Source organism: Xenopus tropicalis, chromosome 1, assembly GCF_000004195.4.
Source record: "Xenopus tropicalis strain Nigerian chromosome 1, UCB_Xtro_10.0, whole genome shotgun sequence".
NCBI classification, from domain to species: domain Eukaryota; kingdom Metazoa; phylum Chordata; class Amphibia; order Anura; family Pipidae; genus Xenopus; species Xenopus tropicalis.
Genome location: NC_030677.2, coordinates 107413974 through 107441008, shown reverse-complemented (window position 1 = coordinate 107441008; position 27035 = coordinate 107413974). Strand labels below are relative to the sequence as shown.

The 27035-nt window shown below is 37.3% G+C and overlaps 1 protein-coding gene across 1 annotated transcript; it reads right to left on the bottom strand.

Moving 5' to 3' along the window:
* Window positions 1-3690: 3690 nt before the first annotated feature.
* Window positions 3691-27033, bottom strand: ncbp1 (nuclear cap binding protein subunit 1). Its single transcript, NM_001006787.1, has 23 exons — window positions 26895-27033; window positions 24616-24704; window positions 23698-23798; window positions 21871-22027; window positions 20330-20437; window positions 17834-17955; window positions 17605-17674; window positions 15359-15574; window positions 14630-14727; window positions 12916-12979; window positions 12212-12322; window positions 11543-11607; window positions 11103-11165; window positions 10532-10606; window positions 10346-10449; window positions 9284-9406; window positions 7755-7857; window positions 7049-7142; window positions 6393-6496; window positions 5992-6106; window positions 4641-4772; window positions 4434-4547; window positions 3691-4326 (listed from the first exon to the last, which is right to left on the bottom strand). Exons 1-23 carry the CDS (start codon window positions 26926-26928, stop codon window positions 4213-4215), a joined length of 2376 nt encoding a protein of 791 aa, NP_001006788.1. The 5' UTR covers window positions 26929-27033; the 3' UTR covers window positions 3691-4212.
* Between the last annotated feature and the right edge of the window lie 2 nt (window positions 27034-27035).

Genomic DNA, 27035 nt, shown 5'->3' with positions numbered 1-27035 from the left:
TTAACCCCTGATGTGTCAGTAAGATCACAAAAAAAATGGATGCGCACTCCATTAACCCTTGACATTCCAGTAAGATCACTGCATAATTGTATTAGCACTCAATTAACAGCAGACATGCCAGTAAGAGCACTGCAGAAATGGATGAGCACCCCCATTAACCCTTGATGTGCCAGTAAGATCCCTACAGAATGAGCACTTCTTTAACCCCTGACACACCAGTAAGAACACTGTAGAAAATGTTTTGAAAACATTAAAGGACATGTCAACCCCCCAACCAAAAATGTTATCAGTGAAATGCCTCCAGGCATTCATTAAATACCTGCCACTCAAAAGCAAAAAGTGAAGCTGCAGCGATCGTTTGATCGGTCTCCCTCTCCCCCCTCCCTTCAGAATTCTGCTTGTCTGCCTGGCGTGGTGCACATGCGCAATGATACACCGTTTTTATTCAGCATGCGCATATCAGCCAATATCTGTCTATTTGGCATGTCTCCTGCCTGATCTCTTCAAGAGATCAGGCAGGAGGGGCATGCGCATTTTAAAGAGATAGAAGTGCTTGATGACAAAAAGCAAAGAAACAAAAAGCAAAGAAACAGAGAATGCAACGGCGCTGGCTGTACAAGGAGATTGTGGGAGCGTAACTAATGCGGTTGACATGTCCTTTAAGGATTAAAAATTAGACTGAAAGCATTAACTCACCCATTGCAGTGGTGTTGGAGGGGACCGGAAGGGGAGGGGGGTGTCACAATGGTGTTTGACTAGGGCCATAAGGGAGAGCATTACAGTGGTGTTTGGACAGGCCCAGAAGGGGCGGCGCTGCGGTGGTGTTCGGCGGGGCCCAGCTGGGTGGTGGCTGTGTTCCGTGGGTGGTTGAAGTGGTGCTCAGCAGGGGGTGGAAGTCTGTATGGAAGCACAATAGCAAGCAGTTAGCAGGGCCCTGCAGGACTGGGGCCCACCGGGATTTTTCCCGGTGGGCCAGTCCGACCCTGCCTAGGGTTTTCCAGATAAAAGATTTTTCCACAATTTGGATCTATATTCCTTAGGTCTCCTAAAAATCATTTAAACCCAATAGGATTGTTTTGCCTCAAAATCATTTTTAAAAATTAGAATTTTCTAGTGAAGCCTATGGGAGATGGCCTTTCTGTAATTCAGAACTTTCTGGATAATGGACCCCATACCTGGACCATGAAAAGACAATGTTATAGATGTAAAAAAAGGTTAAATTTTTGGTGTCAGTATCTCTTTAAATCCAACATATGTGAATTCAGGGAAACTGGTCAGGTTGTCTTGTTGTGGGAGCTGAAATTGGGCATCCACCACCATTGTGACCAGTAATATGTCATATTATGACCACCAAACATTTCCTTTGCTAAATCATTTCCATGAAATAGTAGGTGCTGCCCTTTTGAAATCCTCAAGACAGCTTTTACCTAAAGTGTCAATACATACATTCATATTATTATCTTTTTGTGTAGAGACAATGTCTTCTTTGTGTACATTTTATTTTATTTTTTTTTGTGTTCTCCTACTGCATGGCCTGCATTCTTTAAAGGGGCTTTCTTCCCCAAAAAATTATTATATATAAAATTAAAACTATATATGAAAATATATTTTTTTTTTTTTTTTGTTACAAAGAAAGAAAATGTAATTTTAAGCAGCTAAAGTTTTGTTATAAAAGTTGTCCGTTACTATTTTTACACTGCTTTCCCTGACTGCTGAATAAAGTTCAATTCTTGCATTTTTTGTGATTAACAGACTTGAGAAGGATGGGGGGGGGGGTTGAAGTGGGCACAGTGTCAACAGAGAAGAGCTATAGAGTTGTAAGCAACACAGGATATGTGATATGCCAGCCTTACACCAATGTTCATGTATTGGTGCACAGTGTTTTTTTTTTTTTTGCCTTAGTACCACAGGACCTAGCTCTTACACGGATGAAAGGTGAGGCCTTGTGAGAATTTGATTAAAGCACTCTTTTGTGCACGCTTTTGTTCCTTGTGAAGATGTCACTTCCAGTCAAACAGACTGTTAAGGTGGCCATACACGTGGCGATCCGACGATGTTTCGTACGACCATCGGTCGCACGAAACATCGTAAGATCCGCCACACACCATTCAGGGCTGAATCGGCAGGTAAGGAGGTAGAAACAATAGGATTTCTACCTCCTTCTGCCGATTCAGCTCTGAAGGGAGAATTTTCGACTCGCCGACATGCCATACACGCACCGATTATCGTACGAAACGAGGTTTCGTACGATAATATCGGTGCGTGTATGGCCACCTTAAGTCTCTGTATACAGCAACAGGATTTAGCCATGATAAAGGGGAATGGGGACTTATAGACATGTAGGTCTTCAAGCATTGGTTCACCATCAGGTATTTTTTAGTATGTTATAGAAAGGCCTATTCTTAGCAACTTTTAATTGGTCTTGATATTTTTTTTTTTTTTTATAGTTCTTGAATTATTTGCCTCCTTCTTCCGACTCTTTCCAGCTTTCAAACTGTAGTCACTGACCCCAGCAGCCAAAAAAAACTATTGCTCTGTGAGGCTACAATTTAATTGTCATTGTTACTTATTACTTATCTTTCTGCTATGCAGGCCCTCCTCTATTCATATTCCTGTCTCTTTTAAACCACTGCCTGGTTGCTAGGTTAAATGGACCCAAGCAAGAAGATAGCCACTGAAATTCAAAAACCACAAATAAAAAAATGAAGACCAATTGCAAATTGTCATAGAATAACACTCCCTACACCAGTGATCCCCAACATGTTGCTCACCAGCCCCTTTGATGTGTGCATAAAGGCTACCTAATAGCCAATCTTAGCCCTTATTTGGCACCTCCATGAACTTTTATGATGCTTGTGTTGCTCTCCAAGGCTTTTTACAAATTAAATAGGTTGGGAACCCCTGCCCTACACCATAGCAAAAATTTATTTAAAAAGTGAAGTACCCCTTTAAGGAGCGCTTGAAAGTTCTTAGTATTCATAGTATTTGTTGTTTATCCACTTAAAATGTCAGTGTTTCATTATATTACTGGAAACTCTCTGCTCATCCACTAAATGAATACTTCATAACTTGCAAAATAAAAAAACATAATAAAAAGCTACAAATAATATTAAATATAAAATGTTGCAATATTTGTTTCCAAAACATTTGCTTATGGGTATGGGAACCCGTTATCCGGAAAGCTCTGAATTACAGGAAGTCCATCTCCCATACTGTCCCGTTTAAGCAAATAACTCATTTTTTTAAAAATAATTTCCTTTTTTTTCCTCTGTAATAAAACAGTACCTTGTACTGAGCTGTATGAATTCATATTAGTAGCAAAAGAATCCTATTGGGTTTATTTCATGTTTAACTTATTTGCAGCTGACTTAAGGTCTGGTGATCCCAATTAAATATCGTTATCTGGAAAATGCCAGGTCCCAAGCATTCTGTATAATAGACCCCTATGCCTTTATTTGTAATTCCAGACTCTTGAGTTTCAAAGCTTTATGTAAGAACATCTCATAGTTAAACTCAAACTGTACACTGCGTATGTCTGTGAGGTAGCTACTTGTGTGTCTTACTTGTTAGATATAATGTAATATTTACATTCTCTTGACATAACTTAATTTCTTTAAAGGAGTGGAAGTATTCAAATTTTTAAGTTTCTTTATATAAAAAAAAAAAAAAAAAAACACCACCAAGGACAAGAACCTTAAAAAAGTAATTCAGTTGTATTTAAATCATGCTGTAGCCAGAATTAAGAACTCTAGGATGGATCAGGGTATGGGGGAAATCTAGAATGAAAGAATGAAAACCTCAGACATGTTCATTGTAGTAGGACAAATATAAAATAAACCATGTGGTCATTGCCACACTGACAAAAGGTGAAGTTTCACTCACTTTGCAATGAAGGAAACTTCCAATGAAAATATTAAAAGAAAAAAAAAAAAACTACATAAAGTATGTCTACAAAGAGTAGCAATACCATAATGGGAGGGGTAATACAGTAAGCAACACAGGACAAATCCAAAACAAATATTCTCTCATAAAATAGCTATAATGTTCAAAAAGAAGCAAATATCATAACCAATATGTGTAACACTGCAAATGATGGCTTTTTCTCTACTGCCAATCACATTTTCAGTGTTATTGACCAAAAATGTCTTTTCCTATTAACATTCCAGGCCTAGAAGGCAGCTGTGGGCGAGAAAAACTCCGGCACAGGTTTCATTAAGACTGTAATGCACAAAACTGCTGGAAGACGGTCAGGATGTGATGGTCCAATTCTGCTGTAAACAAGAGGTTCTCCAGGGTCACCATATACTGCTGGATTATCTGATGATGCTGTAAATGACCAACAACACTTTGTTATATACCTATTCAATCTTGAATTAATACGTAGAAAGTCTTATATTATATCAAGCACAGATGGATTGCTCTACACGTGTTACCTGTAGGAATATCTGCTGAAGCCTCTCTCTGCAGTTCTTATACCAAGCAGTATTCACATCAATGCCTCCAGTTTCACAGCGAACTAAGTGTTCCGTAAGGATCATGATAAACCTCTGAGGGAAAATGCATAATCAGCACAAATATAACATTGCACATTGTGTTGCCTTTAGTTTAGATACAAAATATTTGGCATCTGGATAGATTACCTGGAATATGACAAGGAACAAGTTCTTTTGTTCACTCTGAGCAGACTCAACTTTCTCTTGCAGCCGCTCAATCTGTTCTTCTAGAGGACCATCCTTTCTGCCACTGTCTTCATCATTGTCATCACTGTCTCTCTGAAATGAAATTGACCAAAATTGGTCATTTCAGGTGGAAAATCTCTGTGTCCTATAATACTTTTTTCTAACTAGAAACCAGTCAGTCAGATTTGGAGGGGGAAGGAGGGAGGAGAAAAACAAAGTACACGTGGGTTTAATTGCATAAAAAAAAAACCACAGCTCATAGAAAACATTAAATTACCTAATTAATAAAACTGTCACCAAGCGACTTCTTAAAAATGCATAAATCAGAGGATACTGACATAACATACATTCAAACATAGCATGTCCTCAAAACTAAACAGTAAAAGCATTAACGCTAACTAAATGATTTATAGCCAGACACATTCAAGCATTCAGGCAAAAATGACACAAATATTTACAGACACATTCACATTGCTCTTTTTTGTCCCTGTGACCACCAATGCAGCTTCTTGCTAGATCTCCCCAGCTGCAAAACATTGGAATGTGGCTTCTGAGGTATCAGGGTTAGAAAGCAATCAAACTGAAAAACGAGAGGGGTCAGGTAATGCAGTGATAAAAAGAGCTAAAGTGTCCTCCACTTGGAGAGTTTTACCCCTCACTTCTTAAGTAAAGGTTCATGCCTCTCATTTTTGGTTTTAAAACTGTGCTATATATGAAGCGGAGGCACATAAATACCTTTATTCATACTATAAATTATCTGGGAAAAGTCTGAAGCTGGCAATATATGACCATTTGTTCAGACAGTTTTGTCAATTTCAAGAATGCTGCCTGACTGGGCAAATGCATCAGCAGACAGTCAACCACATGATCCTTGTGGATCATAGATATATGCAAATTTATAATTTCATTTGCCTGTACACCTTGCCAGCAGGTAAACCAGCTGTTGAGAAAGTGACTGTCTTTTTCATACAGCCTTTTATTCAAGTTTGATAAATGGTGTACACACAAAAGGTTACTGTGTATGGGCACTGTACTTCTGAACATGCAATGCAAGGCAAGGAATCTTTAATTAAAAGTAAAGAGCGGAGTGTGGGCAGCTAAGTTTCTCTGAAGCACTAACTTGTACACAACTACCAGGACACTGTACATTATGAACATTGTTTAAATACAAAGAGTATACAAGAATTGCTAGATACTTCGCCATATGAGCTAAATATAGGAATACCTAAAAGGGCTCCATGAAAAACTATCCTGGAAACTCAGTAACTCAGAAACCAAATGCCCTACTCTTTTCCTCTTTTAAGTTACATACATGTTTATGCTGTTTAGCTAGCCTTAGCTTCATGTCTTCCAGTTCTTTTTGGATTTTCTGGACGTGTTTATTCATTTTCCGAATTGTAGAGTGCAAGATTTCCCATATATAAAACCTGTAAAGAAAGTTTAAAATCTGAAGGAAGCAGAATAGGACATGGACAGTAACAAACTGTTAAAATTAAAACATTTTAAAGGGCAACCAAGCTCAGGGAAGACTCAAAAATTAAAAGCTACTGTATAAGCTTGATCACAAATTAAGTATATAATGTATAGCCCCTTTTGAAGCGCCTAAGGAAAGAAGAGGTACATGAAATCTAAAATGCTGCCTATTAGTGGTTTCGATAATGCATAGTTTTCACCATCAAACTTTACAGTAAGGCCAAATAATAAATAGATCACCTGGGGAAGTCACGTGATAACTCTGGGGAGAAGATCCAGTTTGCCACTGCTGCACAGTCAACAATTTGTGTTCGTATCATCTTATCCACTAACACAGCAATCATCTGTCGACAGAATGACGACAAAATGTCAAAATATTTTGTAGTTTCACAAGCAGATTGCTTTTTACCACTATGCAAATGTTGCACAGATTCAAATACAACTAAAGTGCAAACAAAAAAGCAGAGCAAGCTTACAATTATAGCATTAGTATAATTCTATAATGTCATACTACATTATTTTAAAATAACATTTTACAATTACATTTTATAATGTAATGGTGCTGCGGGCCATTAATAATGCCATTTGGCCCAAATAAACACAAGTTAAAGCTATTCTGCTGCATATTAATTTGCTATAGAAACCGAGCCCTGAAGTCCTGCAAACTCTGTATTTACATTTCTTTAAGAGGATTTGAGCTTATGAAGCATAAACAGATATTTATGGTTACAACTTTGTTGCATGTTTTTTTTTTTTTTAATTATAGTTTTTTTGAGAACACCTTTACAATTTAACAAGGAACAACCTGGTTGCCCTTTATCCCAATATCTACTACTGATGTATTTACCATCAGAAATATATTTACGATATATAAACTCTGATTAATATAAACTCACCTGTGGGTGATTTTTCCAGATATCATAAACAACTCTTAGAATATGAAGTTTCCCTTCATCACTCTCTGATAATGCTTTAAAGATGTCATGAAACCTTTACAGAAAAAACACACGTTACCAAACAAAAAAAAAAATGGCATAAACTTTATTTTATAGCCGAGAGATCCCTACAGCATATATTTTTCATCAAAACGGGATGCTAGTGCTTTAAAGAGGCAGCATACCACCTTTTTCAGCAAGTTTCATCTATATGGCTTTTGCTGAACATACTTTTTATTTTATGAAATAGTTTTGCTTTTATAACAAGACAAGCTAAACCCACTTTCCCCAGTTTTCAGGTTACGAGTCACATAAAGCTATTGTGTGAGGAGGATAAGGCATTAAAAGAAATTAACAGTCAACAGAAAAGCTTTAAGATAGGGAAAAGCTCAATATACAAAGCTGCTTTTTTATTGCAAGGAGTAATTTGTTTATAAAAAGGTCCTTTATTTCAATTCTAGTAAGAGAGAAGGTGAGCTAGTTCAGTGAATAATGTAATTTCCCATCTTTGTTTTATAATAAAATTATTTTTGGGAGATATAGATTAATTGAAACAGGCAGAACACATTTTCAACACATTTCTATTTATTGTGCTCCTATGGAGCAAAGGTGTATATTAAACAAGTGAAAATACATTCCTGGTGAAATGTAAAAATAGTAAACTTACTTTGCAAGAGCACTAAAGGAGTGACTAAAGGACTTTGATGCTAGACTAAGCAGGGTCTGTACAAAAACCTCAATTTTGAGTGGATTAAAGCTGATTCCTTCATCTGGAAAAAAACAAGCATTTTCACTTAATATGACAGCTGCTGAGAATAATACCATATTTGTAAAATATCTTATATAAAATAAACTTTTATAAGAGCCATGAACTCAGTGATGTCACTGTAAGATCAGTATAGATTACTGGTTTTGTATGTTTTCATATGTTTTTATTGGAGCTCCCTATAGATCCTATCAGTTCTCTGTCTGTGTTTGAAATGAAGGGTGGGTTGTCCTAACAGTCCCTGCCAGAAGCACAGCAGGAGAGGGATAACCAATCACAGCCCTGCACTGACACAAGCAAATACAGCCTTCAGTTCCCTATCAGGTCAGCCTAGCTGCTGATTGGTTCCTATCCTACAGTGCTGTGTACAGAGAGCTGCTGCTCCCCTGCACATCCAGAGAATTCAGTCAGCAGGAAGTGGAACAGATGGGAGGGACAAATGGGGTTTTGGTGGAATTTCTCAATAAATCAGTTTCGAAAGAACTTTTTTTTAAGCACAATCCTATTTCTAGAGGAGTATAATTCCCTGGTACATTCATAATGTTTATAGGATATGTCTCCTTTAATTATAATAAAACTAATGTCACTAGTTGGAAAAAAAAAAGTAACTAATGGCAATGGGTGCATAGTGATGTTTCTATCAAGCAGAAATAATTATTTATAAGACATTATCTTAAGTAAATGTGTTTAGCTATTACAGTTATAAGTATAACAGAATTTTGTCAGATCCCATTTGGAGAGAGGTGATCACCTGTCATACATTTTGAACCATCTAAAAGATCATTTTAAACCAAATTTAAGGTTATTCAGGGTGCTTCTCTAAGCACTTTTGCAATTTCTATTATTTGTGTTTTTCAGTTTCAGAGCTTTTTATAAACTAGCAATATAATGAATTTGTAACAACTGTGCCACCTGCTGGTACAGCTCTAACTGTAAAGTCAAGGGGATATACCTTCAAAATGAAAACAGAGAAGTGTTCTGAATTTGCTCTTCTCAGGAAAGATCAGAAGGCTTGGATGCCCTTTCCCATCTCCTTCCTAAGCAGATCAAGATCAGAGCACTTCTGTTTTCCTTCTGATGGTATTTCTTTTTTTCCTTTGCCTGTACAGTACAGCATCCCAAGTAATTTTACATTCAGGTTCTTTTAAGGTTTACTTATCCTATAAGGTCAAAAAATGAAAGTGTTGGAACAACAGGACTGTGAATGTTTAAATCAGTTGCTACAGTGATATACTAATTTTGCTGTGGCTGAACAAAGTGTAAATTCATCATCTAATTGTGAAATCAGCTGGTCTTTATTTGTATTGTTATGCACCATGTGTGTGATTGGTGTAGCATTTAGATTTGTACAGCAGAATATTCTTGTCAGATTCAATTCATAGGGATCAGTCATACAGCAAAAGGCAGAATTACAGTTCATAAGCCCTTACCATCATCGTCATCTTGATTAGGATTAGGGATATCTTTTAAAATGTTAAAAATTTCTTTATCGCTTGCTTTATTTTTAATTGCATTTGTTAATGCAACAGCAACAGAATATCCCGGCAAAGCACCTAGGAGGACACAAATAAAATAAATTAAATGGTTGTTAGGAAGAGAATGAAAACACAGCTCAAATATTTAACAGATTTTAAAATTCTAAATGACCAATTAGGCTAAATCATTTTAATAGCCATAGAGCAGATGTGCTCCTCCTCGTTACTGATACCAACCCTGACACCACTTAAAGGGCAACTAGGCAACTTTCAAATAATTTTTTTATGGCCTTTAAAGTATTAGCTTTCTTGTTCTGCCTCTTTCCAGCCTGAAACTAATACTATCCTTGCTTGTAAGGTCATAGATCATGGCAAACAAAAACAGATGCAATGTGTGCAATATTTATTTAAAGTCTTGTGTGGACACCTACAATTGTGATGTATGCAAAGAACTTGGTGTTAAAATAAATACATTTGTACTTATGGTGGCGCACCAGCACAAAAAAAAAAAAACCCCACCAACTAAGCCTTTAATTTTATTGCTTACATTTCTATCCAGGCCTACTTCCATTTATTTTTCATTGTGACTCCCAAACTGCTGCCTGTTTGCAAGTTCTAAGCCATAGTTATAATATAAATATTTTAAAAGATATGGAACCCCTGGCTTGACTTGCCAGCAACCACAGTAATGCTGTTTTATGCCCACTCCACTTTCCCCATGCTATCCTTTCCTCCGCTTTCTATTCTTCCTTCGTTATAATGTGTTACAATGAAGTTACTATGTAAAAAAAAAAAAAATTACTTTGTAAATCAGGAGAACTGTTGGCTACAAGCAGACAATGTAATTAATTATCCGTAGAGTGCACAGGAGCTTAGACCTCTCTACATGACATTATTTCCATATAATACTTCAGCCCCTAACACCTGAAAAATGTTACCTCTAACGTTTAAAAATGTTGACACTATTGACCTACACAATTACAACATACACTGAAAAAGAACACAACCACTACTTACTGTTGCTCTCATCACCATATTTAAACACACATGAGGGACTGGCTGGATATAATGCAGAAAACGCTGCAGGTACAATGTCCAATATTCTCTGGTGGTAGGAAAGCCTAAAAATAAAAAGGTACATGAAATGGCAATAGAATGTAGTGTGGTATAGTGAGAAAGATACTTAGCCCCGTAAGCACATACCTCATGCATTTTTCTAGCACTTCACGAACAAATTGTGGTTTTGGTTTATCTAAGTCTTGAGAAAGACAGTCTGACCTATAAGAAAAATAAACACTTAAATGTAACTTTAAAAATAAACAAAAACAATATCAAGTAAATTAGATGGCATTTAGCTTCTCATTTATGCAGCTGTCATACAGAACCCACAATCCTAAAGTAGGCAGTAAGAGAATTTATACCCTTTGCGCTAGCACTCACAGGCAGAAAGGATAAGTTTATTGGAGACACTAGTAAAATGGCTTTGCTCAAGATGCATTGCATTGCAAGTGAAAAATGTGCCATTACCAAATGTGAGGTATAGAGTATACCTTATGCTTTGCTCCAGACACAATTAGGCTCAGTAACAAAAATATAATTAAAGGAAAGCTGCAAGGATGCTATTATAAGCCTTTTTATTTTCATAATTCCATTTTCTTGCCCTAATTGGCCACAATAGCTTTTAGTCCCAAGTTTTTTGGGGGGTTAAAATACCCCAAATGCTATTATCCTAAAGATGTAGTCTGTGAAGATTAATTTGCTGTTTAACACTTACCAATCCTCCCAGTTCCACCGGAACTGAAAATTACTTAGATGGTGTGAAAACCAGTTTATAAACCTTAAGTGAAAAATAGAAAGAACATTATTTGAATGTAAAAAGCCATCATTCTAAGTAGAAATAAAATGAATCAGTTGTTTTAAACTACAATATTTTTAGCGCTCACCATAATACAATAGTAACTACACATTTAATAAGAGCATGAGGATGCTCATTTAGTTTTTGAAAGAAATCAAAAGTAAATATCTCTAGTATAAGTCACTGGTCACGAAAACCAATTTTCCAGTTAACAGACACAGATCATTACCATGAATGCAGTATGCAATTGAAATCATTCACAGGCAGAACAGTTTTAAGGTAAACGTCTATATTATTGCATAAATTATATAAATCAATACAGTGGGCAATAGTTTAAATGCAGTTGTGCAGCTTATTACCTGTCTATACAAATTGTGTTCATCGTATCCAGACGTGTATACAACATTTCAGAGGCTTGTGCAAGCTATTGATTGGTTAAGCATAATACATTTGAAGAGTACTAGACGAGCAGCTGTATTTTTATACAAGATTTATATCATGCAACAGAAATCAGCCTCTAGATATCTTAATCAGCTTACACCAACTGGCTTACAACATTATTTCAGGAATCAAAACCAGTTCAGATAATGTAATTAGCCAGGCAAATACTGCTTTCAGGAGCAAATACCTGTAAAAATGAACCTTTCCACTACCAGATGTTCACACTTTTCCTGAATCCTAAATCATTATTAGATATCTTTTCTCCAAACTATCAAACAGCAAAGCTTTCCTAAAGCAAGCAGTATTGATGACTTTTGTAAAAACTGCCTGAAAACTTTCAGTTTAAGACAACTTATCTCCCACAAATCCATATGTACAGAGATCAAGCAAAAGAAAATAATGCAAAGAAATTTTCATTCTTATTACTTTGGCTGCTGCAAAATTAGCCCTATCAATGACTGAATTCATGACAGCGCCATAAACAAGGGCAAGGACTTTTGACAACTGCTTACTTTGTAATAAAAAGTATTTATTTAAAAGGGAGTTTTTGTCAAAACTAAGTCAGTTGTGAAAAGAAAAAAGGATACCACTTGTGGCAACGATCCAGGCTGCAGTTTGCAAAGTTCAATAAGAAGTGTAGTATACATGACGTCAAGATGTGGTGGATTTGGTAACTGAAACAGCTCTCCAAAGATCACCTAGACCACACACAAAAAAACAAAAACAAAAAAAAACAAGTATGACCCAGCTGTACACACTCTAGCCAAATTATGATTTGTTGCAAGAACTGATGTTTAGAATATAAATTTGAATATGAAAAAGACAACCCACTATGTTGCTGACTAGCCTCAGCACTCCCACTGGAAACAATTGGCCCAGTACAATCATAGCATCAGATATTTCCATAAACCATGGTTCACTGAAAAAAAATAAAATCCCACTTTTACTTTCTCTACTCAAAGATACGCCTATCTCCAATAGACAATAAGGTTTGTTTTTTTTTTATATAAGAACAGTACCGATTTTTTAATGAAAATATTTTGGAAATAGGTTTCTTTATAAATAAGGAGCCTGAAAAATATATTTTATTTTTTGCCTTTAGATATACTTTTTAAAGAGGCTTTTAATAACAGCTATCTGGCTATAAAGCCATGTGGTCTATAACCTAAACAAAGCAAAGTGTGATCATTCACTTTTGCTGGTTTTGATTTAACAAGCCTATTCAATGGGTAACAGCATTAATATAAAATGTAAACATCTACAATAACCCTATTAAAAGGAAACTACATACCTCAACTATGTGATAGTTCAAAGGAATTTTGTTCTTCTCCGGGTAGCTTAACAGCTGAGCAGCACTAGAAAGTAAAAACAGTAATAAGAGCACATCTCAAGCTAAATTCAGAATGATGAAATCTACATGATATAAACATAGTTATGTTGTTTATGAACTCACCCCTCTGTATTAATACAGCTTTGTTAAATATTATATTCTCAAAATGTATGCCCTCATAGAAAAAAATTCTGCAGGGCACTAAAACAAACGGAGGCCATAAACATCTCAGCAAGCCAAACCTGTGTTGTGTTTAAGGACAGGTGCTTTTATTTCATGTTAAAGTTTAGATAGATTCCCTGAAAACAGAAACTTGGCCAGTAAACTGGACTTTGTGACATGTCAGATTATAGGAAGTAGCAGTGCATACTACTTAGTTTTAAACCCTATTGTACAGATTTCAATGGAATACTAAAAAAGGTTGTGAATTTAACCAACAAAAGCCTACTGCTTAGGTTTCCCCAATCCATTAAACATTGAAATTCTTAAAGGAAAGGCACCTGTGCATGTGCATTAGAGTGAAAAGCCAAACTGTAGCAAAAGTGTCAGCTTTTCCACTCCACTGCGCATGTAGGATTCTGAAGATAGACGAGTGAAAAAGGATTGCTTGGTCGCTGGAACCCCGCTTGCAGTTCTCTGATAACAGAAGCACCAGCCCAAGTATCAGGTAAGGCAGTGCTGTCCAACTGGCGGCCCTCTGTGTGGCCCCCCACCTGTCTGGCTGCTTTGATGGCTTACCTTTGTGTAACCTTTAAATGGTATCAGTACTGAGATTAACTGCCCCCCCAGCATGGTTCTCACCTCAGATTCAGGCTGTAATCAGGCTGTATTGTTTAAACATGTAATCCCCTGTGTTGTTCACACCTTTTAATCTCTGCATTGTTCACCCCCTGCAGTGTTCACACCTCAGGCTCAGGCTGTAATCACCCCCATTGTTCCCCTGTTCACACCTCAGGAGCAGTAGAAACCCACAAATAATCCCTGCACACTACAAAAAGAACATATACTGAGGTGGTACTTCAATTAAAAAGTTTTTTAATATATAGTTATTGTGCAGACTGTAGGAGCAGTGCCAGCATTGTGTCACTGTAGGCTGCCTGTGTGTGCCATACACACAGGCATCATAGGGCAAGCAGAGTATGGCACACACAGGCAGAGTATGGCACACACAGGCCAAGTATGGCACAAACCAGCCAAGAATGGTAAACACAGTGAAAGTATGGCAGGGTAGGGAAGGCAGAGTATGGCACACACAGGCAGGGTAGGGAAGGCAGAGTATGGCACACACAGGCAGGGTAGGGCAGGCAGAGTATGGCAGGTTTTTGCTGTACTATAACCATTAATATGGGTATGGTCATGTGATAACATGGGTGTGGTTTCAAGTGGGTGCGGTTTCAAAAAGGGGAGTGGTCAAAACTGGCTTCCATTATCGGCCCTCCACCACATAGGTCGGAAAAATTCCGGCCCTCGGTACAACAGAAGTTGGACAGCACTGAGGTAAGGGATTAAACCCCCCCCCCCTAGTGATTGTAACTTTCCTTCACTAAATCAGCAATTATAAGCCTGGGGCGCACAAAAAAAGTATTAAAGAGAAAAATCTATTAAATCTAATAAATATAGAACACTAGGTGGCCAACTTCAGAATTAAACAGAAAAAAAAGAAAAAAAGTCATACCATGTTTTCCTTTCACGCCAATGTGATCTAAGTATGCAATGCAGATTTTCTTCTATAACAAAGCGCTCTACAGAATGGCTTCCAGGCATGACTGGACCCTGCAAGAATATAAATATTGTAAAATTCCTGTGGGTAACAAAAAAATAAAATAGGGATTTTAATACACAATTCAAAATAGTCCACTAAATAAATTTCAAATTTGGTTGAAAACTCAGTGTGGAAGAGGGCCAGAACATTATTTAAACTGAGTGATGGACCCTGCAGACATCACTTGGGCAGCAGCCATACAGGAACAATTCTAATAATTTTCCCAACTATGCCGGGATATATTCCCTCATGTCCACACAATCTATTCATATCCTCATATCCAATGTAAGTTATAAAAGAGATTGCACGAAGTGCATTTATTTTCACTGAAACGCCGAACCTCTAAATAAATTTGGCCTCATATGCATAATTCAGTTAGTATGTCTGCATTAAGAATAGTTTACACAAATAACTTAGGACTGACAAATTAACTTGTATAAACATTACATGAAGTAAAAAAAAATGGGAACATTTATATGAAATTGCATCCAAACTCTCTAGTAGTTGTAGTTCAAAAACATATGAAAGGTCGAAACTAGCTGATGCCCTGTTAGACACAGGAACTATTCAACCCATCTGAACACATTCCTCTGATGTCCATAAAGCTCAAAGCTTTATAAGATTGCGCTCGTTATTCTTTACCTCAGGTGCATCTGTGTAGTCAAACATCCTGAAAACAACTCTTGGCACTGGGTACACAGAATCTTCAGTATGAGGTGGTGGTGTAAATGGTGGAAGATTGTGCTGCAGAGCTTCACACAAAACGCTGTCAAAGGCTAGGTATGGACGTAGGATGTGTCTTTCTTGCCAACGGTCCTTTTTTAACTTCTGTATTTGTGCCCACAAGCAGTCTAAATACTGAAGAGAATGCAGAAGTTTTCAAATGTAAATTAAAGTAGAAACACCTTAAAATCCATCAACTTAATTTGATTCACTCTTATAAGGCTGTTAAATGTTTTCTAGATCACCAACTTTAGTATCTGTATGATTTTCTAGGCATTTATTTCCTGGTACAACCAATTGGCACGTAGCATATTCTCCCCTTTAATTTTTTTTTTTAAAACAGAAAAGAAGCCCCTTATCTGGCTTTTCAGCAAGTAAACTACTTAACGGAATACTGTCATGGGAAAACATGTTTTTTTCAAAACGCATCAGTTAATAGAGCTTCTCCAGCAGAATCCTGCATTGAAATAGTTTTTTTTAAAGCACAAACAGATTTTTTATATTTAATTTTAAAATTTCACATGGGGCAGAACACAGTTAGCAGAACAATGGGAAGGTAGCAAGATAGCAGCTCCCAGTAGATATCAGAATAGCACTCAATAGTAGGAAACCCAAGTCCGGCTTGGGACTCCTCCAGATACATGGGAGTAGGAGAAACAATAGGTTATCTGAAAGCAGTTCTAATATGTAGCGCTGGCTCCTTCTGAAAGCTCAGCACAATGCCCTGAGATGGCTGCCTACACACCAATATTACAGCTAAAAAACAAAAAAAAATACATTTGTTGGTTCAAGAATAATATTTTAAACGGTAGAATTATTTACTATGTAAAAAGTGTAATTTAGAAATAAAAAGTATACCATAAAAATCATGACAATTTCTTTAATCTTTCTCTTGCCTACACTGGGGGAAACAGGCACCATGGGGACATGCCGAAGCAACCCATGATGTTTCCCCTGAAACATTCAGAAAACACTGCCTGTAATACCCACATCCCAAAGCTAGCTTGATCTAGGGACTGTATGTAAACCTTGTAGAGAAGAAAGCAAGTGTAAGAAAAACCAGGTAACTGTTTTGTAAATCTGCTTAGCAGACCCCTGGGTGCTGATGGCTCGAGTAGAATGAGCTGGAAAGGACTGTTCACCTACCTGCCAGCCGTAGTGTTGCCCCAGCCAATGCATAACCTGCATATTAGACAGGTGCAGACCTCTCCGAGAGAGAAAAATGAAGCATCAGACAGGGGAAAACTTGCCTGCAGACCTCCATGAAGCGGGAAGGCATTTGGGCACCCTAAAAGGTTTAATCTTCCTCAGGGGGCTGGAGGGTCTCTAAAATAATCATGGCCCTAAAGCAGCATGGCCTTGATCTGCAGTCCTGACCATCTGCTAAGGACTGTGGAGTCACTCTGACCTTTTCCTGTGCATTTTTCAAGGCTAAAATCAGCACATTCAGAAATGTGAAGAAAAACCTACAAGCATCCATTAAACATTAAAGGCCACCTACCATACAAAAAATGTTCCCCTGACCCCACTAAATGCTTAGTCACCCACCGGGATCTCCTGGTGCAGGTGGCCATGTTGGGACATTAACAACAGCTTCCCAGCTTTGGCTTGGTCCGCACACTTGTATCGATGTTATGCTCGTGTAGCATCACATATATGTGAATAAAGAATGAGCCTAGAGACTAAAATATGGCTGCATCTCCAGTTGGGGAAACAATTTGTAGATAATAGGTGCCCTTTAAAGCCTGCAATGGTAAGTTATTAGGCATCTGAAGAAAAAATGCAGGCCACTAAATTTTAATATACATATATATATATATATATATATATACATATATATATATACATATATATACATACATATATATACATACATATATATACATATATATATACATATATATATACATACATATATATACATATATATATACATATATATATACATATATATATAATAAAAAAAGACCAGCAACTCCGGGATTTCTTGTGAAAAATCAAAACATATATTCAAAGTAGCATAAACAGCCGACGTAACGTTTCGGTCCCCATCGGGGACTATTGGAACCCTTTACCGAGCACCCGAGGTATGTTATGTAGCGGTGTGCCATCCTTTGTGTATATATTATATATTTAAAAGAATGCATTAAAAGACAAGAACTTACCTCTTCCTGTGGGTGTGGTTTTTCTGCTGACCATACTTGTAGAATAGATACATGGAGCTTTTGACGTTGCCTTAAGGGTGGAAAATAAAATCTTAGTTTTCGTTTTTTTAAAAAATAAACACTGACTGTACATACATAAAACCTTATAGGCTATGATTAGCACAAGCCAAAACTTGTGGGCTCAATTTAGAGAATACAAATACACAACAAGAACTGGGAAATAACTCACTTCAGGTAAGCTTCAATTTGGGATAAAATACGGTCCATCTCAACATCTTTTTTCTCATATAATTCTTTTCCAACCCATGGCAGTGAAGAAAGAACAGCATATACATACCAGTCACTTCGCACCTGCAATTAAAATAATGGGTTTAAACTACACAATGGCTCTGACCACATGCTTGAGAGTCACATTAGAGAGGTAATCAAAGCATTCTTATATTTCATTTTGCAGTAAGATTCTAAAAGAAGGTGTGAATTCAGTTTGAAAGGGTTAATTTAATAACCCTAACTCCAGCTAATTTTGGATATATGACAAGTAGTAATGTGTGGGCAGAGCTGTGGAGTCAGAAGCAATTTTGGGTACCTGGAGTTGGCAAAAATGTACCGACTCCAACACCTAACAAATTTAAATTGTAATGAAAAAAAAAAAAATCAATATGTTACAATGTCCTATTTCCAAGATAATAGTCATAATAAAGTACAGGTAAGGGATCCCTTATCCGGAAACCCGTTATCCAGAAAGTTCTGAATTACGGAAAGGCCATCTCCCATAGACTCCATTATAAGCAAATAATTCCAATTTTTAAAAATGATTTCTTTTTTTCTCTGTAATAATAAAACAGTGCCTTGTACTTGATCCCAATTAAGGTATAATTAACCCTTACTGGAGGCAGAACAATCCTATTGGGTTTATTCAATATTTAAATGAATTTTAGCAGACTTAAGTTATGGAGATCCAAATTACGGAAAGATCCCTTATCCGGAAAACCCCAGGTCCCGAGCATTCTGGATAACAGGTCCCATACCTGTACTTCTCTGCTGTAAGAATATAGCCCAGTGCATAGCCGTTTCACTAGGGTGAAGTCCAGCAGAGCTTTTAGAAGCTTATTGTATTCATATTTGTCTTCTGTTTAAACTTTAGGTTTAAGGAATGTTTGTAGTTTCTTTAATAAAGCAAAAAGCCACAATGACATAGGCTTAGTTATAGATTAGACCCAAACTTGAACAGTATCCTCATCCATGTTGGCAGTGCCAGGCTTGGATGGCCAGTAGGTTAGTGCATCAGCTTCCTAGCCAGTAGTTCTTTGGTTTGTTCTTAAAAGAAGACACCATCTTGATATAGCTTTAAAGCTGATGAGCTTTGGCAGTGATGAAGTGTCTTGTATGTTTAGTTCTTTCAAGCAACATGGAAATACATTAGTATATTAAAGAAACAGTAACCAAAAAAATAAAAATGTTTTAAAGGAATTAAAATGTCATCTACTTTTGCCCTGCACTGGTAAAAGGGTCATGTTTGCTTCAGAAAGACTTGTATAGTTTATATAAACAAAGCTGCTTTGTAGCCACGGGGTCAGCCTTTCAAGCTGGATAAAAAGAAGACAGACACAGGTTACATAGCAGATAACAGATACACTCTGCAGAATACAATAGCAATCTACACAATTTATCTGTTTTCTGCTATGTAACAAGGGCCTTTTTCAATCTGAATAGTTACCCCCACAGCACATTTGTTTATATAAACAATAGTAGAGATTTGAAACAAACACAACTTTTACCAGTGTAGAGCAAAAGAATATAATATATTAATTTTTTGCTCTCATTTTTTGGTGTTCAGAGGAGTTGTAGGTACCATAAACTGAGGAGTTGGAGTCGAAGAATTTATGTACCGACTCGACAGCCCTGTGTGTTGGTCAGAAAAAACTCAATCCATACCAGACCCTAACCCACAAAATACTGCCATTGTAGGACCCGCACCCAACCCATACCACCCGCATCTTCCAACTCTGTATGCTTTTTCTGTGCATGCCTCTGGGAGCAGGAGTGTACTTCACCAGTCTGACCTGCTCCCAACCTGAACCTGCAATGGTCACCCAAATCTAAATCCAAACCCACCCCACCAGCAAGTTAAACTGTGGGTTTCGGGTCAACCCATACATCACTAATGACAAGTGCACTATGAGTATAGGCAAAACTCTTTTTGTGTATAAAGTGGCAGATTGGCTTCTTTAGGCAACATTTGCGTACATTTCCAACACTTGCAGTTTTGCAACTGTCCAAAGTATGAAGAAACAAAAGAAAATATTTTTAATTATATCAGTAGAAAACAGTTTCTATAGGCTTTCTTTAGGGTACAAATCATTTTCTTAAAATAAATCAATTATGCAGGCAGTCTTTTTGAACTCATATGTATACTGAATACTGTGTTTAAACAGACCAAAAACAAAGATATACACTATAAAGTAAAGCTATTTAAAGAATAGGAATGGTGTAATTGTCCAAAATTGTCATTATCCAAAGGCATCCCTTAACGTAAACAAAAATAATAGACTAGCATTTGAGTAAATGCCCCAACAGGCACAAAACACATTGGTAATTAAATTACAAGTGCCCCAACAGGCATGAAACACATTAGGGATATTTTATGGCCTAATTTTACATTTTTATTTTAATCACTGTCTCTTCATATGTATATTGCCTTCTTTTGCTGGTGTTTCAAACTTACCTGGGGAATATCTTCTTCCTGAGTGACTCCAACAAAGCTTTCAAACATGGCTACCATTGATGGAGCTGCGATTACATGGCAATTTACAAGGTCACAAAGAAAACGAACCTATAAGTGGAGTCATTGGAATACAAGAGGAAAAAATGAATTTGTAACTTTTCAAAACATTTTTACCTCACACAGTACCAAGCAAATATGAACGTAGTGACTACAGTTTTTAGTAGAATTAAGTCTAAAACTAAACTTTGAGTGGTGAAACGGTTTCAAGAAAACTCAGAGTGCCTTCTTCAGTTGTGACTGACTGTATACTGCATCCAAAAACAACTGCAATCAAATCAATTAATGGGCTGAATTATTTCACATTCTCGACTGCAAAAGATTTTTCAGTTTGTCAAAATGCTACCTGGAAGCATAGATTCCACTAGCATGCAAGATTTTTTTTCAAAGGCCTAATGTATACCTCCATATTGTGTGATGGCAGTCAGATCCATCGGGCTGAATTAGTAGCTTGATTAATCTGATATTTGCATACAATACAGCATTAGAAAGTGAAAATTGTGGATCAGATTTGCAGTATTCTGCAACTTTTTCTCAAAAGTAATTATAGGTAGAAAAGTCTTTCTACTTGGATATTTATCTGTAAAGATATTTGAAAAAGCCTAGGTGCCTTCATAAGTGCCCCTCCCAACTGCATCAACCGAACTCCTGAATAGGACCCCCATTCCTGTGCGCCCAAAGCAGATTATGAATCTGGGTTGGTGGCCATCATGTTTGTGCAGGTCACATCCTGTCTGAGGCTCTACAGGGGCAGCTGCCAAGGAAAAATTGAACCACAGAAGACTGACCTATGTCCATCTGCTAGCAAGCATGCTCCTGGTCAGGGACAGTACCAAGGTTATGGGGGCCCCTTTTGGGAGTCTAGTTAAGTGATTGGTGTAACCTATGAGGGGCTTTAAAATAATTTTAGTTCTCCTTTAAGTGACACACAAAAAAAGGAGTGTTTAAGAAGGTACCGTTTGTATGCACCATAACTAATATGGAAATAAAAGTGGCTTTGTGTAAGAGTCACAACCCAATTAAATATTTTCAGAATAATAAAGCAGTTATGCCAAATGCAATGCTATTTCTCGGTGTATAGAAAAACCATTTAAGCCAAATGAACCAAATGAGTCTTGAAGAGAATGTGGCATCCCCATGGATATACAGGCATTATTTATCAACGTTCAAATTGTAATTTTTTTTCAAACTTTGAATAACCTCGACATGTAAAAAAAAAAATGCTAAAAGTGCTGTTACCCAATTCAATACCTTGAATTTTTAATGGGTCGACAATTTTTTTTTTTTTGCTTAATTATTGAAAACTTGTGTTTTTTTAATCCATTATTCAAAATCATGGCTTTTAGTCCAAAAAACTTAAATCTTAAAAAAAAAAAAAACCACTGATTAATAACCCCCATAGTGTTTGAATCTATGCATCAGGAGAGTGCAAAAGAACTGCCAAAACAAACTAGACACAGATTTAAGAGTAAATGGACACTTACTAAATATACAGCTTCATTGTAAGCATTCAGTTTAATTGTCTCCTTGAGATGACGTATCATAGCCTCCACAAATTCACCACCAAAATTGTAGTTTCTGGCATTAAGTAACCCAACTAATGTAGTGTACACAGTCATTTTTTCAGGCAGCGTTCGGGCACTACATAAAAAAAAGCAGTGGTATAAGTACAGCAGTTTTGCAAATCTGAGGTCTATGACAACTGTGTTGATCATATTAAAGAGATACTGACAGCATATATTAAACCCCTTTTTACATCTATCATAACATTGTCTTTGCGTGGTATTTATAATGTTACCTTAAAAGTATTTGCTCAGTGCTTTTACATTACCTATCTGATACCCATGTTCCTCTATGAGGAGGGTTCCAAATTTGTGCAGCAGTAGTCTGTTAACATTACAAACTCTATCAACATGACCTATAGGCAACTTTTAATGTACAGTAATATTTTGTTTTATTTAGTGTTCAGTATCCCTTTAAGAACACAATGCACATCCATTCTCCTCCATTCCACTGCTGCCTATGGGAAAATGGCCAGAAATGGTTCGTTTTTGCTTGTGCATTTTTAGGTTAAAACTGTAGAAAATAATCTTTGACATAAAAAAAAAAAAAATAACCTTAAGTCATTCCCCACAGTCTGTGACTCCAGTAATAACCACCTACATCAGTGGTTCTCAACCTGTGGGTCGGGACGCCTTTGGGAGTTGCCTAAGACCATCGGAACCATTTCCAATGGTCTTAGGTAACCGAAACACCGCTCCTCTATGGTTGTGGGTCACCACAACATGAGGAACTGTATTAATGGGTCACGGCATTAGGAAGGTTGAGAACCCCTGACCTACATGATTTCAGCAGACAACAATGTAAGAAGCAAATTGTAGCATGTTATGCTATTACATTGCCAGGAAAACTAGTGGATATAAAGGCACTCCTCTTGCTACAACCTGGTCTTAAAAAGGTTATAGCAATAAAACTTTTACTAGTTTTAAAGTTTCTTGTAAATATAATTGCTACTGAAAGCACCATTTGTCTACATCTTGCTATTCATTGCCTTGCTGGTTCTGACTGTAATAAGTGTCTAAGAAAAGCCAGGTGATTAAAGTGGTAGTTTGCCTTGAAATTAAATTAGTATTATGTAAACCTTGATATCCTAAGGGCGAAGACACACAGAGCTACTAGTAGCAGTTACTTGTCATGGATACAAAAATAGACAATGCTGGTCATTTACTGACAACTGTCTGATTTTTAACAGAGCCATTTCACAGTATTTTCTGGCTTTAGTAGCCATGAAAAAGTAGCTGCAACTAGTAGCTCCGTGTGTCTTTACCCTAAGACAAATTGCAAATGGTCTTCATTTTTTAAATATGTGGTTTCTCTGTTATTTTAGTGTATCAACAATAAAATTTCAGCTTTTTAAAAACATGTTTCTTGGCTGCCAGGGTCAGTGACCCTGATTTAAAAGTTGGCAGAAGAGAAAAGCAAATAACTCAAAAACTGTAAAAAATGAAGACCAATTGCAAAAGTTGCAATACCTGTAAATTGGATTGCACTTTCAGAATATTGGTCTTTGGCTGGATGAGATCTGGAATCTACTACTCTGTTTCAAAACTCAGAACAACATGTGAAAAGGACAGACAAATACAGCTTTCAATTAAAAATAAATTTTAAATGCCAATTTCTTTCATTAGGCAGCATTTATAATTTTGAGTTTACATCCCCCTTAAATCTTCATAAATTATATTTTATCCTTCACACACCACTCTAGTAGCCAAAGCTACACACGGCAATATCTAAAGATGTGTCATACTTACACTGAACAAAGAATTCTTAAGATCTTGCTTTTATAGTTAGGCAGATCAGCTTCCAAGACACCAGCCAAACCTTCTAGGTTGCTTTCCAGTGAGGATGTACTCTGAAAAAGACGATATAATTGATTTTAAATAACTAAAACCCATCAGTATCAATAACAATGAAGAACTCATATTTAATATTTGTACTGTAAGTTAACTGCTTTAAAGTATGCATTACAAATGAAGAATTATGCGGTTGAAATAGAGCATCTTGTAGGTTGCCACTTCACATGGAGGCTACCAAATTGTGAATTAGCAGAAAAGTAGATGGAAGAGGGCTACTGGAAGCAACTTCAGAAAAAAAAAATGAAAAAAAAAAAAAGGGGGGGGGGGCCCTCCACACCTATTAAATCAGTCTTACTTCCTATACTTCCTATATACTTCCTATATGCTTACATTATCACATATATGCTTTGCCCTTACTTTTCTTCCTGCCCTACTCTAACCAGTTGCATACATTGAAATTAGTTTCTACCTTGCAATGACAGGCAAACATACTCAGCATATCACAAATCTAACATACTGTTTTGTTTTCTTGCAGCATTCTGACATTGCTGCCTGTGACAGACTGACCTGACAGGAGACACAGCTAATAGGAGTTAAGTTTGCTGCTAGTACTATGCATAACATCATATAAAGAAGTTAAATAGCAACTGTAGTGTTTTTAGGGGTCACTACTGTAAAAAAAAACAAACAAAAAAAAAAAAAACACTTGCAATTTTGCAAAACACGTCAGTCTGGCAATAATTCCTTTTAAAACCAAAATGTTTTAGCACTAAAAAAAAAAGTTGTCATTCCCTAAAAACATATTCTGACATGGATAATAATAAAACAGTAGCACAAGCCATTAGGTGCCCTTTACATTTTCTCAATATTAACCTTTTCTCCAACTCTGCATATCAAGGATTCCAATCGGTCTTCAATCTCAAGGGGTTCAGATGTTTTTCGCCTTTTATGATGTGGACCTCCTTATAAGAAAAAAAAACATAAGAATGTTATTTTGCAAATCTACTACCCAAGTAACATATTGCTGAAGAAATAATTTGCACAAGACACTTTTACACAAGATTTTTTGCATTTTTTTTTCCAGTTTATACAAACAAAGTGTAAAAACAGGGTATATTCTTCCTTTAATATGTGCATTCAGACAATCGAACCAGCAAGAACTTTAGCACTGTTAAGCTGCTGCTGCATGAGAAAACCCCTATAGAAAGCCGACGACTGTAGAGAATATTTTCAAGCTGTACCCTCAGCTATAGAATCATGTTTGTGTAGAGTAAAAATATAAATTCAGTATGAATGATCACACACTGGCCCATATATACCCATGGAGGCTCTTGAAACAGAATAAAGAATGGTTCAGTTCCATAGGCAGTCAGACACAAGGAAGATCATTTACTAATAGTAAATTATAGCACTCAAACATGTCTATTTATTAGGCTAGTTTGCATTAAACTAATCAAAGCTAACAAAGCCTGGCACTTCTACACCTAGCGTTGGCATAATGGGTGTGGCTATTCATGAAGGCAAGGGGAAATTTTTCTTCCATTGTGACTCCCCTTACTTAGTAGTGTGGCCCCATAATTACTGATGGTTGCAGGGCCACTATCAGGGGGGAGGAGTACTGTTGTGCCATGCCTGGTGAAATCTGGTTCAGAAGGGGGCCCGACTGTCAAAAAAGTTATGAAAATTGTGCAAGTTACATATAAAGATACATCAAACCATACACAATTTATGTAACTTCCGGAAAGTTATGAACTTGTATATCAAGTAAAAGACAACTTATTAGCACACAAACTATATTATCAACTGATTATATGAACTGTAAACAAATAAAAGAAGAGGGTCACTTGGTCACATGAAGCCCAGGCAGGTGCAGAAAATGGTCATGCCCCCTGTGCTACAAACACTGTAGAATTTCTAAACAGCAAACACCCCCAATTGATTGTAACTTTCATTCTCCTTTAATGGAACTCTTTATATGAACAGCTTATTACAGAGTAACATCAGCTGTTTATATTGTACACACAAGGGGCATGGCCAGAAATTTTGGTAGCACGCACTTCTGTTCATTGGGCACCATATAAGAAAAGATTGGAAAGATTCCAATAATTCACTTAGATGGAAAAATCGCCTGTACATTATTCCACTTTGACCCTCCCTGCCTATTACCTGGATCTGCATCAGTGCAAGCAAGCCCTAAGTCTAATTTGGCGACCACCTTGTATGTATCTAAGTGAGTTCATTAACATATGTGTGCTATTGGTTAGAAGGTATGGTGACCACATCCTGCCTGACTTTGCTATAGTGTTGGGAGAGGAGTGGCACATTCCTGTCTGTTTGCTTCCACCTTAGGGACAAGGTGGATGTGTGCTAAGAGCCCAGGGCATGCCCAGGCCCAGTGAAGTCGGGGAACAGGGCCCCGTGAATGAGGCATTAGATAGTGGCAAGTGTAGCTCCCGTTATAGTACACTCTAGGAGTGTAAGGCAGTTAGGGTTGAGCTAGAATGAGCAGTACTGAGCTCCTGCATAGGATTTGCAGTTTTTCTGGAGATATCTCTCCCAGGCCATATTGCCTGTAGTGTAGGGATCCAAGTGAATATGGAATCAGGATAGAGAATTCCCTGAGGGATCCACTACAGGGTGTCGCAGAGGTGAAGGGAGATTCCTGCCAGTCTGCCCGTAGGGGAGTGTTAGTCTGAATATACACTCGGTATGTGTTGCATGTACCAATGGCCTCTGAAGCTGTATTGTGAGTAAACCCTGTGGATGTTCAATAAACACTTATTACTTTGTTATTTGCAAGAACCTCTGGCGCCCTCTGTTTTCATTTTTCTGCATAGCAGCAAGAGAGGTGTAGTTGCACAACACCCTCACCTTCCTCTTCCACTTAGCGAAGGCCCATTCTGGGTAAGTGAGTACTGTGTAACCCATGTTCTACTGGTACTAGTCCGGGAAGGCAACTATTGAGCTGAAATAGAGGTTACACTTGTCTAGCGGCTTTTAGCCACTACACTCTCCTAAAATAAGTAAAACATGGAAACATCTAGCAGTGACTTGGCGGCGCTACTTATACAGCACAGAGTACAAGCGAGCCACCATACTATATGTAGCACTACTTTCAAACTCACACACAAGAACCGGACAGCGGAGCTTACCATCATTCTCATCACTGTGCCTCCTCCTGGACATGATGCTAAACACTACTTTGCCTCAGAGTAAAGCGACACCCGCAGGGACCGGCAGCTTCTCACAAAGCCAAACGTGGGACAGTCGCGCGAACCGAACTGATGGAGGAG

What these genes read in the sequence shown, in the direction of transcription:
- ncbp1 (NM_001006787.1), bottom strand. Translation starts at nt 26,928, where the DNA reads ATGTCCAGGAGGAGGCACAGTGATGAGAATGATG. An exon ending in AACCACACCCACAGGAAGAG is followed by an intron (nt 15,575 to 17,604) that starts GTAAGTTCTTGT and finishes CATTCTCTTCAG; the next exon opens with TATTTAGACTGCTTGTGGGC. An exon ending in GTGCTAGAAAAATGCATGAG is followed by an intron (nt 10,450 to 10,531) that starts GTATGTGCTTAC and finishes TTTTATTTTTAG; the next exon opens with GCTTTCCTACCACCAGAGAA.